Here is an 18,823-nt window from a genome sequence, read left to right on the forward strand (position 1 = left end):
AATGATAAGGTATCCTGCCCCCTCAAAACAGATTTCCTTTTACGCTTTATCTCTTGGTACTGTTCTGGCTTGTTTAATTAAAGTATCAGAAATTATTAGACTCAAATTATTTCTTGATCTAGTGCTCAAATTCTCCTGAAAAACTGTGTCTCCTGCCTCAGTATTTAAACCTTTATCAGTATGAGGCAGATGAGTCTCCACACATATGCAACTGAATTCATGTAATTCAATATAATTTTGGAGGAAGAACCTAATTTAGTCTCTAAGTAATTAAACAAACAAATCAGATTTGGCTATACTGAACTACTATGAGTGTTTAAATACTCAGGTCTCCTTCCTTCCTGTGTTTCTGGATCATCCAAATGAACAACATTAATGTGTAAAAAACCTTATGAAATTGTAGCAAGGAGATGTGAAATTCAAAGCAATGATCTTACTTATTTTTTTCATCAGAGAGGTGGGGGCGAAAATCACCAAGTTCAAACCACTAACATAAGTTGTATTCAAGGAGGATAGTCATGTCTGTTACAGACTTTACAATAACCGATGAAAAAGTACACTTAAATCACAGCATTGAGAAAGAAAAAACTATAAGACATATTGATTATTTCTCTTCACCATACTCTGTGAAAAACATTCAAGTTGGAATCTATCTGCTTCTGGTGGATTTGTGTGAGAGATTCACTTTCTTTGAAGTCGTCTGCAACATGATCCCCTTTTGCACTGTCAAGCTTGACTATCGCAATGACCAGGCAGCCATTTTGAACTTGTGTTTTATTGGAACTTCAATACTTACCCCTGTGTTTGCTGGATGGCTTGCTGATGTCTATTTGAGAAGAAACAAACTGGTATATATTTGCTTATTTCTACATTTTCTTGGTGAGTGCCCTCTACTGACTGGATTGTTTTGCAACTTAATTGAATAGATTTTTGTTAGAATTTTTAGTTTATATTATTCTCACCCTGCTCGTAGCATAAAATGTGATAAATGAAGTAAGAATGTTGTTTCAAGTTATTTCATTATCTGTATTAGTTGAGGAATTCTAGTAAGTGTTTGTGTGTTAGAGAATGCTTTGATACCTATACCATTGCACTTATTATATTCTACAATAATTATGTTTTACATGTCTAGTTTCTGTATGTTTTAGAATGCCCTCATTTCCCCTTTTTAACCCCAAGTCCAAATTTGTGACAAATTTCCTGTGAAACATGAAAGTTATTTGCTTCACAATAAGATGAAATGTGCTAAAAAGTTTTTTGAAGTTCATATAGAATAATTGAAAAATGTTTTTATCAAAAGGTGGTCTTTAAATTAGTCATATGGTAATTAAGATTGCATACAAAAACATGACTTTTATGTGATAACTATGGTTATAAACTTTAAAAATGAGTAAATGCAAACACTGCTCTGCTTCTTTAGAAAGAAAAAGTAAATATATACATATATATTAAGTAACTGCAAGAACTGGAAATATCAAGATAGTTTGGTAAGGAATAGTGGCCAAGTTGATAAATAGTCTAGAATTTTAGGCTAAAAAGTTTGACTTCTTCTTAGACAACAAGAAGGCTGAAGATATTATGAAAATAACAATTAAGAAAAGCTTTTGTTCAATTAACAGATTGGACAACCATAGTGACCAGGAAATCTCAGGATGATGGTCTAAGCTATAGGGAAGTGCCAATTCAGGAGAGAACAGGTGGCAACTAAATAAAGGTACAAATACGATGAGGAAACATAAGTTAACTCCGAGTTTCTGAGTTGAGGAACTTAGAAGGGTAGCATGCTGTTTACCAACAATGAGAAGTGTAGTGGAAATGCATGTTGGTGGGGGGTGAAAGAGGAAGGGATGGATAGAGTTCAGATATATCACACAATTTCAGGCAGGTGGTAAATTGTCATTCAGATAATCCATTAGCGTGTGATTCAAACCTGTAAACTTAGATGCTGGAGGTCTGTTAATTAAAAACTAAGTTGCTCCACAGCAAATAATCATTGAACATTCAACAAATATTTCTTATTGACTGCCTTATCCCAGGCATTGTTACAGAGTCTCAGAATGCAACAGAGAAGAAAGTAGATGCTGATGAAGCTGACTTTCTGGTGCAGAGAGAGAGAAAATAAACAAGTTAATAGATATGATGTCAGGTGGCAATAAGTGTTAGGTTGAAAAATAAAGCTGGGTGAAGGGACAGGATGGAATAGACAGTGATGGAGTTGCTACTTGGTATCAGGGAATGCTTTCTGATAAGAAGACATTTAAGCAAACACCTGACTAATTTACTCTGCTTACCTTGGTAAAAGGCCACAACAATAACATTTGGTAACTTCTTGTTTAACAAGGTAATTCCTATCATTATAAATTCCAGGGAAAGTCATCAGACCAAGACAGAAATCGCAACTTTGAAATTTAGCAAACAAAAACCTAAGTCAACGACATAGCCATTCATTTCCTCATTAAAGATTATTTTCTTGTATCTCCCACTAACAGCCGCCATCAAATTCTAGCCAGTCACTGAATATCAGAGGTACTATCAAAAATATCTCTTTTGTCTGAACAGCTACATTCACTCAAAAATGTAGCTTTCTTTTTCTTCACTATTATGATGTGCTTATAAATCAGTCTCCAGTTCATAGACCATTTTACCAACAACCATGACTTCCTGAAAAATACACATACACAAGCACGCACATATGCACTACTATTTAAAACATAAAATCTAAATTTCTTAATTCAGTATATAAGAACTTGATATGATACATCATGGTGCTTATACAGAGCCACCAAATACAGGTGTGCTGATTTTGTAAAATACAGAAGCACACATCAAAGAGGAGACTTTTATTATATATGTCATAGATTTGTATTTTATTACATCAAGTTACAGCAGATGGAAATAAAGTTTTTTTAAAAATCAGCATATTATGACATTTTCTCAAAAGATGGAGATAAAGTACATTTCTAACTTACATAAAGGTACCATATAAAAGTGGCTTTTCCTTACTAAGGTTAAAGATCACTATGTAAAACAATTTCCCTGCCCATCTTCTCCGGATAATCTTTAGCTTAGCCAGGCCTCCCATCACACTTCCAGGGGAGAGGACTGAGTTGTAGAGAAAGAATAGTTAGATCTATATCTGGCTAACCTTGGGGGGGGGGAATTCAAACCTAATGATTAAAGGGCCTACCTCACGGCAAGTGAATCTGCTGCCAAAAAACTGTTGAATGCATATATTCTTCACATTGTGAAAGCCTCTGTGGGGAGATGGAAACATTAGGCCCAATTTTTATCGATAAGGAACTGATAGTCTTACTGAGAACACTAAACATATGAAGCAACTTTTCAAAAACTTCATACCAAAAATTTTAATGTCAAAAGAATAAAGAAAAAAACTAATATGAAGGAGCCAATTTTCACTAATCAAATCAGCAAGACAAAAAAAAATATGATGGTAACTAATATTGATGAAGGCCATATCATACAATGATGGTAGGAAATTAAGTTGTTATATTGCTAAAGAACATTTGTCAGTGGCATTGGAAAGCATAAAAATATGAATGCCTTTGGTTAAGAACAGGAGCTAAGGAAATAATCAAAAATGTACACAAAAAATTATATGTCAAGGTATTTTTGCAATATTCTTTCACAATTTGAAAACAAATTATGGTCAGTATCCCACATCATTAGATATCATATTGAACTACCAGGAGCAGTGACTCACGCTTGTAATCCCAGCACTTTGGGAGGCCAAGGCGAGAGAATTGCCTGAGCTCAGGGGTTCGAGACCAGCCTGAGAAACATGGAGAGACCTCATCTCTACAATAAATCAAAAAAATTAGCTGGGCATGGTGGTACATGACTATAGGGTCCAGCTACTTGAAAGGATAAGGCAGAAGGATTACCTGAGCCCAGCAGGTTGAGGTTGCAGTGGCCATAAACATGGCACTGCACACCAACCTGAGTGACAGAACGAGACTCTGACTCAAAAAAAAAAAAGAAATTTTGTTGAAAAGCATAAAAATATCAAAAATAGTTCCAGTTATTTGGTTATGTTAAAAAGAATCAATAATGTAGATTCAATTTAGGTAAATTGTATTCATAAACATAAAATATATGGCAAAGATTATCACTGGGTTATGAGATTATGAGACTTTTGTATTATTCTGGGTGCTTTCCTATATTTTTCAAATTTTCTGAGGTAAGAATGTATTGCTTTCATAACCTGATGGGGAAAAATGTTATTTCAAAAAAAATTGATTATTTGACAACTTGACAGAAGGAAGTCCAAGAAAAGGAAGATTACATCTGGGTTACTCTGTAACACCAGGCAAGTCACTTAACCTCACTGAACCTGTTTCTGTCTGTCTTACTTTTTTTTTTGAAAAACTGAAATAAGAAAATCTATCCATTGATATCACAAAGTTTTTCCAAGATGAAACAATACAGAATGTGAAAATGTTTTGCAAAATATAGCGTACTTAGCAAAAGCATAGAATTATATCATAATTTTTATTAGACAAGGAAAGTTATCAAGTGTGGTCCCTGCGAGGTGGAAGTGAGAAAAATAATCAACCCTTCTTTGTCATTTTACATCCTCTGCCCTTTCAATTTCTATGGCATCACTAGCTCACACTCCTTCCTCCCTCCCCAGCCTTCTCACCTCTGTGTGTGGCAAAGAAGGCTCCATTCAGTTGCATGAGAAATAAGAGAAAAAGGCATAAAAAGGAGAAAGCAAGTAGGAAAAGAGTCTACATTCTCCTCTAACATAATAATGTTCTTAAAATTTTTTACTTAACAGCCTTCTTATATCAACGTACTTCCTATCACTATTGATTAAGAATAAATCTTTGTTAACAGTGGTTTTCTCTGTGGGTAGGAATACAAACAGCTGGACTTTTTACATAATGCATTTCTGAATTGTTTTAACTTTGTTGAAATGGAAATGATTTGCTTATACATCCTTCAAGAAAGATAGTTTAAGTAAGTTCATGATTTCCTTGAGGTCAGGAGTCAAGACCAGCCTAAGAACAACATAGCAAGACCTTGTCAATATAAAAAAAAAATTAAAATTTGCCGGATGTGGTGGCATGCACCTGTGTCCCAGCTACTTGGGAAGCTGAGGTAGGAAGACTGCTTGAGCCCAGGAGTTCACAGCTGCGGTGAGTTGTGCCACTGCACTCTAACCTGGGTGACAGAGTGAGACCCTGACTCAAAAAGTAAAAGGAAAGAAAGAAATCAAAAGCATGATGGCAGAAATTAGAAAGCAAGAGAGTGAGAGTGATTGGAAGATAAAATTGAGAAAATTCTCAAAGACATTAAAAAATAGGGGATAAAGGATAAGAAAATTTGAAGGATCACATGAGTCTAGGAGTTCCAGGCTGTGGTGAGCCATGATTGTGCCACTGCACTCCAGCCTAGGTGAGTAAGACCCTGTCTCAACAACAATAACAAAAAAGAAAAATAAAAAAAAGAAAGAAAAATCAAGTTGCTCCCAAAATTGTAATGAGTAACATAAATATTTCAATAAGATCGTCACATGATGCTGCTATCAGAGAAAAAATTTTACTGATTATACGATTTGGTGAATCAGTTGTTCTATGCTATATTTATTCTTTTTTCCCCACCTATAGGTACTGCTTTGTTATCTGTGGTTGCTTTTCCATCGGATGATGTCTATCTGGGCCACTTCTATGTGATTAACAACATTCTGAAAAAGGAACAACATTGGCTGTTTTACGTAGCGCTCTTGACCATCTGCCTTGGCATGGGAGGAATAAAAGCCATTGTTTGTCCACTGGGAGCTTTCAGCCTTCAGGAGTATGGAACAGAGAAAGGAATGTCTTTTTTTAACTGGTATGTAGCACCGATTAGGAGGGAAAAAAAGGATAATGATATTTCTCATTGTTTGCTTTCCGATCCCTTTCAGGTAGTAGTTATTCAGTCTTTGTCAATAACAGAGCTGGTTAAGTGAGGAAGTGTTGATGTGACGACATCTGAGATGGTGATTCAGTCAGTGGTCACGGGAGCTTATAAATCAGATAAAGACTAAGATAGTTTACCAGCACCTTCCCTAGACATGTTGGTAAATTTATTCTCCAAGTAAAAAGATGTGAAGTGGCTTGTCATGTTGAATAGATGTGGCTTCGGAATCAAACAGGCCTGGGTGGAAGACTCAACTCCCCTTAGCACAAGCTGACTGATCTTGACTGAGTCATTTATTCTCTACTTCCGTTTATTCATTTCCAAAGGGGGATAATAAGACCTCTCCTTGGGTTTTATTAGAGGTAATGATATGTATATTGCTGGCAAAGAACTTGGCACATAGTAGGTGATCCAAAACAAGTAACTGTTATTATTAGTTATGTCTATATTGTAATAGACTAATTTGGCAGGGACATTTACAGACCAATGCAGAAATAAGATGGAAAAGATGAAAAATACTTTACAATTTATTAAAACGTAGACTAGTATCCCTGTTTCTCATCCAGTTCACCTCCAACATCTAAAAGAGTTTATATTCCATAAAAATCAAACTGCTTTTCTGTGAATCATTGTCTCTTCTAGTGAGTTCTTACACAGTTTATTAGTTTGTTGTTTAAGGAACCAACTTATATTACTAAATATAAATTCAAGGAAAAGAGTAATCTTTAGATTTTCAAAGAGTGCAGTTCAGCATTTAGTAAAAAATTTCTGTGGTGTTATTCATCAGCGGATGTTAGATGTGAGATACGTTGTCTAATTTTATCATAAATATTGCCTAGGAATATTTAGTTATCCTAAGTGGTTCTTCTTTTCTTTTTCTCTCCCTCCCTCCCTTTTTTCCTTTTTCTTTTCTTTCTTTCTTTTTTTCTTTCTCCAATTATATTAATATTACAAAGCACTCAGCCCTATTTTGGATTAAGTCCTAATGTCAGAGAACAATGCAATGTTACCAAAGATGGAAGGGACTCTTTACTTCCTTACAGCAAATTCTGCCTCCTTGACCTGCCCAAAGGAAAAAGAAAAATCCTTCTTTTTTATTCTATTCGGAGGTTTTAATCCTTAATTAGCAACATCATTTTGATTAAATAAGACTCTGGAGGATTAAGACTGGAGAGCAATCAGTTGTTCTGAAAGATAGCTCTGGAGAATTTATTGTACTGTGGTCTTAGTCATTCAGAGTTGTGTTTAATCAAAGTGACATTTCTCAGTGTTGATTACAAAGGAGACATTATATGAATGAAATATTTCCTTTGGGAAACAGACGGGACTCCCAATAGGTTTGTGCTTTAGGGCTTTGGGAAGGGGGATAAAGAATGGGGTGAAAATGAATTTCTGCAGCTGTGAGATGCCAGACTTCTCAAATTAGAATGAACACATATAGATTTCTAAAAAATATTTTTCTAATTTTATTAAAATCTCTAATAAAAAAACAACCATGCAGTGGTTTAAAAATCTAAAGTTAAAGCATATCGAAATGTATACAAAGAATCAGGGTGGGTGTTAGTCTTTAAAACTATCTGGATGGCAATCTCCTTGAAGGCTGGATTTGGTTGTTTTAGCTTTTATTTTTATTTTAAATATGAAACTACAGGCCAACTTTTAAAAACATTCACTTAACTTATTGCAGTTTATAGAAATGAATGCTGATTCTATTCCTGTACACACTGCAAGGGTTGGTGGCAAGATGGACAGAGACCCCACTGGGCATCCAGACAGCTGGCAGAATCTTGGTTCTGTCACTTAAGAGTTTTATGGTCTTTGGCAAGTTCCTTAACCTTTCAGAGCTCCAGGTTCCTCATCTACAAAATGAGACTACATTGGAGGGTTACTATATTGCTTATACACAAAGTATCCTAGCATATTGTAGGTATTCAAATTATGGTAGTTATTATTATTATTGCTAAGTGATGAATAGGTTACCAGCTAAAACCATTGTCTAAATGTTGGGAAAGGGGGAATCCATTTTAAGAGGAGATCATTTGATTGACTCATAATCTATTTCTCCAAGTAAAAAATGCCTTATAAAAATTATAAGCCTGATAAGTATAACGGACTTCAGCAGTGCCTTTAAAAAACAACATACCATTTGAAGGCTGCATTCAGTCCCATTTTCAGCACAGATGTCAGATGTTCATAGTTACAGGACCTTTAATGAGATATGTCATTGCATCTATACCACCTAAAGTTTCCCAATGATCATGTTAAGTAGCATAGACTGAAAGTCTCAGGCACTAAAAGCACCACTTCCGAGTAAAGCTGCCAAATGTAGGTGAGAAAACCACTCCCAGCCAACATTACCATCTGGTATTGGATCTTCCTCAACTATGCACCTCATTGAAAAAAATAAAGCTGAACTCCCTGAAATCAAGAGGCATAATAATCTGCCAACAGCCTTGTGCCATTATCCAGAACAGAACCTACCCTTTCAACATATTCCAAAGTCTAAGGTAGACAATTAAGAATAACGACATTGGAGATTATCTAGGTAAATACATCTATGCAGATTCTCTTCTGAAAGCAAAAAGAAGGTGGATAATTAAGTCTGTTTATGTCCATAATTTTAAATTCTACCACAATTAACCTCAAATCTTGCTTCCATGTTTCTCTACTTACTTCACCTGATAATTTGAATCCTATCTGCATATCACAGTCTGTTGCTAAGAGGTTACTAGAGTAAATTATACATGATTAAGAGCCCAAATAGAATATTGGTAAAGTTCTTGAAAAAATCTAGAGAATCATTTATTCCATCACAGACATTTTGAATATGTGGTACTAGAATGGACTCTACATATCTGTCTCATACTAAAATGTTCTGATTTTAATAGTTAGTTACTCAAATTAAATATCTTTTTTCTTAGGGAAACACTAGAGGTAAAAATGTATTATCCCACAGGACTTTTTCAGAAGCTGTTTTATTATTCTCCAGAGCATTGAGAGCAGTGATTGTCCATCCTAAATGTACACTAAACCCACTTGAGGATTCTTTTTTTAGAAAGTACTGATGTCTGGACCCTGCCACCAGAGGTTCTAATAACACTGGTTCAAGGTAGAATCCAGGGACCAGGATTTTTTCTTGAACTGCCCAAGTAGTCAGAGTTGCGAATCACTGTTCTAAAGCAGTGTTGCTGATTTTAATTATCACTTAAGGGCCTTGTTAAAAGTGTTTCCCAGGCCTCACTTCAAACCTCCTGGATCAGAATTTCCTGGGAGAACCGGTAGAAAATGTACATTTTAAACCAAGTACTGTAGTAGTCTATTAGAGAGGGTTGCTATAACATATTGCCACAGATTGGGTGACTTATAAACAATAGAAACTTATTTTTCAAAAGTTCTAGAGGCTGGAGTTCTGAGATCAGAGTGTAGGCATGGTAAGGACCCTATTTCCAATTGCAGGCTGCTGGCTTCTGGGTGTGTCTTCACATAGTGGAAGGGGCAAGAATCTCTCTGGGACCTCTTTTACAAGGGAACGAATCCCTTTTAGGAAGACTCTATCTCCATGATCAAAAACCCTACTTCCCAAAGACTCCACCTCCTAATTATTAACCCCCTCCTAACTGGGGGTTACTATTTCGACATATGGAGGGGGGGCACAAACATTCAGATCATACCACATACTTTAGGTAACATAGAAGATCAAGCAAATTTTGAAAACGATTCCAAAGCCATAACGAAAGAAGATTTCAAACTCAGCCTAGCAAAGACTTTGGAAAGAAATTGAATGGAACATTGATTGAACACACCTACTATGTGCCAGGCTGCTTTGGAAATTTTTGATGATTTATAGTAATTTTCACTACTCTTGGAAAGCTACCTTATTGAGAAAATCTACATAATTGTGAGAAGAGAAACAAAATGTATATCTAAATTGAATCTTCAATAGTAAAATAACAATTTGTAAGGTACCTTTCAGCCAACAAAATCAAAAAACTTTGTGAAATAATCTCATTAATACTCAAAATATTTTCTGAATCACACACCAAGCAGCAATAGCCTGTAAATAGCTTCAAAAAAGTCACCAGGGTTTCCAAAATTCTACTTGCACTGGTGACTCTAGCCATGTTTAACATATATCACCCTTTCACCCGAAAACAATGAGCACCTCCTTCTTAACCTTTGCCAAAATTGTAAGCTTTCAAGAAATACACTCAGAATTCCTTTCCAAACATATATAACTGTGGAAAACAAAGAATAGGGAAAAAAAGAAATTTTCTTAAATTTCTTATTGCTTATGTGGCTTCCTACTTTTTTCTAAGCCCTTCTTGGTCTCTTTTAAGTTTGAAAGTTACGTGAGTCAGGTCTTATTTTTATCTATAAACTAAACTCTAAGACATGTGGTATTTCAAAGATCCTAAATGCAGGAAATAAGAAAATGATACACAAAAATAACTGCTAAAATCGAGGTGTTGGTTAAAAAAGGGGGGGAGAATAAGAAGAGAAGAGGAATGAAAGCAAGTTTAAAATGTGAGAGAGGGAGGGAGGAAAAGATCCAGAAAGTGAATGAAGCAGCTCCCCAAATTTCTTCTTTAAAAATATACCTTCTTTAATACTGCTGTGTAGTTGCCAAAATCAATCTTTTATTAAACTGGTTTTCTTTAGCAGCTCTACTGAAAAAAAATTTACAGATAAAAAGAAAAAGCTATACAATTTCTATTTACTCCTTCTCCAAATACATGGCTGTCAGAATACTCTTTGAAGTACTTCAGTGGGTCAATGGTTAAGCTAAAAGAAGCAATGATTGACAACAGCCATCCACAATAAAATCAGCTCACAAGTATTTTGCTTCATTGCTTCTTTGACTATTTAAAACAGTTCAGATTTATTCCATTGGAGTCACAAATCCCCTGGTGAATTATTTCTATATTGTTCAGTGCAGAATAAAATACTTTCACTAGAGTCTTTAAATTGTCCACTACTGAAGACCTGAAACTTGAAGAAAGTTTGCCTTTGCCTCTAATACATTTTAAAAGGTTATTTTAAACAGTTTATCTTGAAATAACTTAAAATAAACATGAAGTATGTCAAAATTGGTCAGTGTAGGCTAGGCATGGTGGCTCACACGTGTAATCCCAACACTTTGAAAGACTAAGTCAAGAGAATTGCTTCAGCCAGGAGTTCAAGACCACCAGCCAAGGCAACATAGCAAGACCTCATGTCTACAAAAAATAAAAATTAAGTAGCCAGGCATGGTGGTGTGTACCTATACCCTCAGCTACTCGGGATGCTGAGGTGGAAGGATCGCCTAAGCCCCAGAGGTGAAAGTTGTGGTGAACTGTAATCGTGCTGCTACACTCCAGACTGGGCAACAGAATAAGACTTTGACTCAAAAAAAAAAATTTTGGTCAATCTAAGAAATGACAAAATACTTGAGTAACTTTAAAATTGTTACTAAATAGATTAAGTGAATATTTAAAACAAATAATTTCAAAAGGATTGCTCAGTTTTTCAGCAATAAGATTTTTTCCTTATTTGTATTCAATACCATAGGATCATGAAGACAAAAAAAAAATTACCATTTATATATACTCCCAGTTATTTGCTGTTCCCAGTCTGTATTTAAGTAGACTAAAGAAGCATACTTTTACTGCTGCTTTCAATTTTCCTTAATCACTGGTATTTGTTTTGCTTTAGTGCTTTGCTCTCTGACTTTCAGTGTGAGAGGTGCTTTATATATTCAATTTGCTAGTGAGCTATGAGATTAAAGGAATCTTAATGGTGAGTTTGAAGACTATGGATTTTTATTTCTTTTATTTTTTTTCCAGATGATACATATACAATTTCACCCTTAATTATCTATGGCTTGTCCTGTGCATGGATCAACAAAGACATATATAAAACATGTCTGTACTAGGTAATTCTTTCAGAAAATTACACAATCAAATAGTCCGGATGGCATTTGTTAAAATACATTTAGTTCTTTATGTGAAATCTTTTCCTAGAGATAGATATTCAGCACTGTAATTCTTTGGTTTCTACTACCTTGCACAAGATTTAAGTCTTGGCATAATTATAATTTTCCTTGACCCTCTTTAGAGCTATTCAGTTTACATCATTATGTAGTATACTGAAGAGTCACACAGTGTCTTCTTGGATCTTCTCAACAATGCTTAACATTTTTAAAAGAGTTTCCTAAAGGTTGAAAAACTATAACAGTGCTTTCAGCTCCAGCTTCTCTTAGTTGCTGCAGCCACAATTCAAGCATACAGTTTGCAACAGCATCAAAGAATATCCTGGGGCTCAGCCTAGGGACTCTATCCAGTTGTCTTAGAAAATTTTAACTATGTACCTCACCTACACTGTGATGAGTATATTTCTTTTCTTTCCTTTCCTTTTGGAGATAGGGTCTCACTCCATCACCCAGGCTGGAGTGCAATGGCACAATCATAGCTCACAGCAGCCTCCAACTCTTAGTCTAAAGCACTCTCCTACCTAAGTCTTCTGAGTAGCTGAGACTACAGGTACATGCAACCATGGCCTGGCTAATTTTTTTATTTTTTGTAGAGATAGTTGTGACTCAAACACATGTCTTTGACCACTCTTCCAAAGAGGATGGATAGTATTTACAGTTAATGATATATGAAACATGATGAGAGAAATGAGTGAAAGATAATTTCATATGTAAATCCCAGATTAATAGCTGATAACTACAAAGACCTGGAAAAAAGTATTAAAGGACATTTAGCCCACTTGGCCCCTTCTTAGAGGCTGCACCAGGATGATGACTTCTGCTCGTGGCACTGCAACGACACAGCTGTGTAAATCTGGATAAGTCAGTCACTTCAGTTCTCCAGGTTTCAGATTTCTTCTCTGAAAGACAGGGAAAAAACTTTTATGACTTTGGGTTAGACACAGAAATCTGAGAAACAACTCTATAAACATGATCCACAAAAGAAAAAAATTAATAACTGGACTTCATCAAAATTAAGAGTTTCTGGTCTTCAAATGACACTGTTAAGAGAATGAAAAGACAAGTCACAGACTGGGGAAAATATTTGCAAATCACATAATGGATAAAGGACTTGTATCTAGGATATTTAAAGAATGCTTAAAATAATAATAAAACAAAAACAATTTTTTTAATGGGCAAAAGGTTTGAACAGAGACTTCACCAAAGATATGTAGATGGTCAATAAGCACATGAAGAGATGTTCAATATCATTTAGTCATTAGCGAAATGCAAAATAAAACCACAATGAGATACCAACACACACCTGCTATAATAGGTGTTGGCCAAGATGTGGAAGGATTAGAACTCTCATACATATATGGTGGTAACGTAAAATGTTATAACTATTTAATAGCCCTTTGGCAATTTCTTAAAATGTTAAATATACATCTACCATATCACTCAGTCATTCCGCTCCTATGTTTTTGCCCAAGAGAAATTAATATCTATGTCCAAAGATTTGTACATGAATATTCATAGTAGCATTATGTGTAGTTGCTATAAAATGGAAAAATATCTATCAAGAAATAACTGGATAAATGAATAGTGGTATATTTACATAAAAGAATACTACTTGGCAAGAAAGAGGACTAAACTACTGACAGATACACTAGCAGAGATGAATCTCAAAATCATTATGCTCAGTTAAAGAAGTCAGATAAAAAGATAAGAATAATTCAATTCATTTTTTTAACCTATGAATTGCAAACTTATTTATAGTGACAAAAAAAAGATTAGTGGTTGCCTGAAGAAGGGGAAAAGGTTGTGAGAAGGGACAACAGGACAGCAAAATTTTAGAAGTGACAGATCTGGTCATTATCTTGAATGTAGCAATGATTTCATGTGTGTATATATATTTGAAACTTATCAAATCATACACATTAAATATACACAATTTATTGTATTTCAATTATATCTCAATAAAGCTCTCTTTAAGAAAAAAGAGAGTGATAGGTATCAAGACACTATGGTATTGGCATAAGGATAGATTAGTGGCACAGAACTGAGAGTCAGAAAAAAGACCGATATTTTTATGGTCAGTTAGTTTTCAACAAATGTGTCAAAAAATCAATGAGGAAAAGATTTCTTCAAAAAATTGTGCTACAATAATTGAATATCCATAAAGAAAAGAAATTACCAATGACATCCTACTGAAAAATTAATTCAAATTGAATTATTGACCACAAGGTCAATAAGATCCAAAATCACAACACTAATTTTAAAAAGAGCATAGGGAACAATACTTGCAACATAGGTTTAAAAAGTATTCATTACACAGGACATAAAAAACATAAAACAATAAAAGATTCAAAAATTGACAAATTGAAATGTGTTAAAATTAAAAACTTTTGCTTATCAAAAAACATCCTTGAGAAAATGAAAAGGCAAGCCACAAATTGTGAGAAAACATTTGTAGAACACATATCTCACAGAAGACATGAATCCAGAATATATGATGACCTTTGACAAATAAATAATGGGAAGGAAAACTACCCAATATTTTAAAAACATGGAAGATTATCAATATTGGCCCAAAAAAGAGTAGTCCAATTTCTTCTAGCTAATCTGTCTTACATCTAAAAAAACCTCAACATAATACAACAAACATAGGAAGATTCTGAATGGTGGACAGACTATGCCTAGGGACTTTGGAACTTGAGGGAAAGCAGTAATTAGTTTCCTGGGTTTTCTTTTTGTTATCAAGGGAGAAGCCTAAGACCTAGAGCCGCATGGCACAGATGGGGAGGAGAGTTGAAGTGTGACAGGGAAGAGGACACGCCAAGAAAAGCCTGCTCCCCTTAGGCAAAGTACTAGGAAAAATGTAGACTTACATAGGATAAAACCTTTTTGACAATATCTGTTCTTCTCCAGCCAAATACTGTGAAAAACCTGCCCTCCTCCACACCAGAGGTTCCATAGTTTTAGCAGAAATAAGCAAAAATCTAATATTTTACATATAACTCACCAGTATAAGCAGGCAAGAACATTCTGATTCCCAGCTGAGGTGGTGGTGTGGGACCAAGTAAGGAGCTTATATTTCAACTCTTACCCAGCAAAAACTAGCAGTGCACTGATTTACCCTTCTAGGTGGTGTCAGCTGGGCCCAGCAGGGAGTAGAGCCTCTGCCCTCAAGCAGCACATGGTAGGGCTGGTCTTCAATTAATTAATCTAATTCCATATCCTTGATTCTTTTCTCCCTCAGCCCTCGCTGTGTTGATGATCAAAACAATCCTGGTTAACATTCAACTCTCTATCTATTCCATTATTGTTCTCATACAGCCAAACAAGTCTGGAGGAAAATGAAAATTATGTTGACTATGTTCACATTAAGTTCATGGCCAACATGACCCCTTTCCATTGCCCAGCAAGTACACAATATCCAGTCAATTTCTCTCCTTCTCCTTCTAGATAGCTATTTCTAAACTATTTATTTCTTCTCAAACTTTCAACATCCCTTTCCCATAGCCAGTTTTACCTGTTGACTTGACTTCTTTACTTCTTTTACTTAAAAGGAAAAGAAAAATGAAAAGGAAAGGAAGGGAAGGGAAGGAAAAAAGAAAAGTATCAATTAGAAGATGTGGTGGACATGTCATAGGATGATCTCCAGTGGATCGCGTTCTTGTATAGAACCATCCCCTGAGTGTGGGCACAACCTGTGACGTGATTCTAATCAATAGAATGTGGCAAAGATGAAGGGGTATCTACTTTAAATAGGAATGAAACAAAGATAATAAAATTGATTAGACTTGAGACTTATTATTAAGTATACTTGCTTATTAAGAAATTGAATAAACAATATTTGCAAAACGGGGTTCAACTAACTTCATTCCCCTGATTATGTCATATGACAAAGTCGAAGGAATGTTGCTGAAGTAATTAAGATCTCTAATCAGATAACTCTGAGTTAATCAAAGCAGCAATAATACTTGGTGAGCCTGATCTAATAGGTAAGCCCTTACCAAACTTAAATTTGTTGGTGTTTGCACAACTAAAACACCAAAACTCATATATATACACATATGTAGTATGTGTGTGTGTGTGTGTGTGTGTGTGTGTGTATGGAGAGAACTATATGCTTAAGTGAGTAAATTTTACTGTATTTAATTCTACCCCAATAATATTTTGAAGCGAATGTTAAGATCCCTTCTTCACAGTGGGATTCTAAAAGCAAGATTTAGACCCAATGAAAGGTTGAGAGGAGAGATTATTTTTCCCAGAGCTTGAAAACCAGACTACTGGGGCAAATACCTATTTGTGATACTAATAACTGGAAAAAGAAAATGGAGATTTTATTCAAATGTTGCTCACCTGTTTGGGTTAATTCCTACTCTAGGTATAACCCAGATGTTCCTGAGATGTGTTTTCCTATTCTTTGAAAACTGGAATATATAGGAAGATTTAACTCTTTAAGCATTTAACCTTTTCCAGGTCCATTGGGGTATTTGAATGATTAGTATTGTCTATGGCTTCTTTAACATCACAATACTGCAGAGACTGTATGACCTGCAAAGTCTAAAATATGTATTATCTATTTGGTCCTTTAAGGAAAAAGTTTCTCAGCCTCTGGTTTAGATAAAAGAGAGCACATTTTTTTGGCATTTATTCTAAACAAGAATTAAACAAAGATAATGAAACTGATTAGACATGGATGATGTAGATATACTTCTTAAATCTGATCCACAATATTTGCAAAATTGGATTCCACTAACATGTCACCATTTCATAACTTGCATTGTAATAAAAGCATTAAAATTAGCAATTATTATCTAAAGCAACTCAGTGATATTTTTATTTCTGTCTATATACTCCAGGTTTTTTTGGCTCATGAACCTAAATTCAACTGTTGTCTTTCTGGGAATATCTTACATCCAGTACTCAGGGACCTGGGCCCTTGTTTTACTTATTCCTTTTATGTCTACACTTATGACTCTGATAACTCTTCATATGATGTCCCATAACCTGATTTATCAGCCAGAAAAATGTAAGTAAATTATACTTCACATTAATTTTTTTGTTGTTTGTATTGTTCTTTGACAAATCTCTTTCCACTTTGGTCCCCTATAACGTTTCGTTCAACTCAGAGAATTTGAAGATTCTGACAATTGCTATCCTTCACAGCAACAGGGTCTATACTCTCTAGCCCCTTTTATTTTTCGCTTGCTGAGAAAGTTTTAGTAATGGAATATTTTAAGCATAAACAAAAGCAGAAAAGAAACATGTGAACCTCACCTATGTAGCTCTCAGCTTCAGCAATTATCAACTCATCTTCACTCACTTTTCCTGCAAGCACTGTGGTAATTTTGAAGCAAACACTAAATATTAGAGCATTTCATTAATGTATTTATTGACATATGGTAATATATTTATACATGTGAGTATATATACATAAAAGTGAAATAACTTTTAAAAACATAATCACGATGTTATTCTCTCATACACACATATACACATGTGTTTGAAAAATTTGTTTTTTCTTTTTTCTTTATTTATTTTTATTTTTTGAGTTGGAGTCTCACTCTGTTACCCAGGCTGGAGTGCAGTGGCACACTCATGGTCACCACAGCCTCGGTCTGCTAGGCTCAGGTGATCCACCTCAGCCTTCCAAGTAGCTGGAACTACAGGCACGCACCACCACACCTGGCTAAAATTTTTTTTTTAATTTACTGTAGAGATGAGGTCTCGCCAAGTTGCCCAGACTGGTCTTGAACCCATGGGCTCAGGCAATCCTCTCACCCCGCCCTCCCAAAGTGCTGGGATTATAGGCACGAGCCACCATGTCCAGCCAGAAATAATTTCTTAACTCCATTAAATATCTGGTCTCTGTTAAAAACTCCCTGATTGTTTCCATTTTTAATTAATTTTTTTTCTTTTTATAGTTTGTTCAAATCAAATCAAAATAAGCTTCCTACATGCCAAATGTCAGATGTGTCCCTTAAACCATATATTTTTTCTATAGCATATACATTCCCCATGCATTTTATCTTTATTTTTATGAAAATCTGAACATTTATTTTATTTCTTTTTTTATTATTATAAAGATGTGGGGTACAATTCAGGGTTAGGTATACAAACATTGATTATGCAGGTACCTTTGTTGATGAGGTATGCCTCTCCCTCCCCTAGCAGTTTCCCTCAACTGCCAACCTCACCCCCCTTCTCTGACAATTTCCCACTACTGCCAAACGCTTTCTTATAGTATAATTGTTCAAGGTCCGCTTATAAGTGGGAACATATGGTACTCTGTTCTTTGTTTCTGTGATAGATCATTGAATATGATCAACTCCAAATCCATCCAAGTTGCTGCAAAGTCCACATATTTATCCCTCTTTATGGCTGCATAATATTCCATTGTGTATATGTACCACATTTTCTTTATCCAGTCTGACTTCGATGGGCAATGTGGTTGGTTCCTGTTTTTGCTATTGTGAATAGAGCTGCAACAAACATACGTTGCAGGTATCTTTTTTGTAGAACGACTTGAGTTCCTCTGGGTATATTCCCAATAGGAGAATTGTTGAGTCATATGGAAGGTCAATTTCTAGTTCTTTCAGAAATCTCCACACTGTCTTCCAAAGAGGTGCGAGCTTGCATTCCCACCAGCAGTGTAGAAGCGTTCCTTTTTCTCCATATCCTCGCCAGCATCTGTTGTTGTTTGTTTTATTAATGATGGCCATTCTTACTGGGGTTAGGTGGTATCTCAATGTGGTTTTGATTTGCATTTCTCTGATGATGAGTGAGGCTGAGTGCTTTTTCTGTGTCTGTTGGCTGCCCGTATATCTTCTTCTGGGAAGAGTCTATTCATGTCTTTTGTCCACTTTTTAAAGGGGCTGTTTGTTTTTTTCCTTTCAGCACATTTGAGTTCCTTGTAGATCCTAGATGTTAGGCCTTTGTCAG

General features: G+C 35.2%; 1 protein-coding gene across 1 annotated transcript in view; it reads left to right on the forward strand.

Moving 5' to 3' along the window:
- Positions 1-518: 518 nt before the first annotated feature.
- SLC15A5 (solute carrier family 15 member 5) overlaps positions 519-18,823 on the forward strand; it is a 91,205-nt gene continuing 72,900 nt past the window's right edge. The window contains exons 1-3 of the mRNA XM_008056886.1: positions 519-879; positions 5,631-5,853; positions 16,741-16,910. Of these exons, the coding sequence (XP_008055077.1) occupies positions 519-879; positions 5,631-5,853; positions 16,741-16,910 (754 nt within the window). The remainder of the gene's footprint in view (positions 880-5,630; positions 5,854-16,740; positions 16,911-18,823) is intronic.

Source organism: Carlito syrichta, unplaced genomic scaffold, assembly GCF_000164805.1.
Source record: "Carlito syrichta isolate Samal-C Ts95f unplaced genomic scaffold, Tarsius_syrichta-2.0.1 Scaffold302567, whole genome shotgun sequence".
In the NCBI taxonomy this organism is placed as follows: domain Eukaryota; kingdom Metazoa; phylum Chordata; class Mammalia; order Primates; family Tarsiidae; genus Carlito; species Carlito syrichta.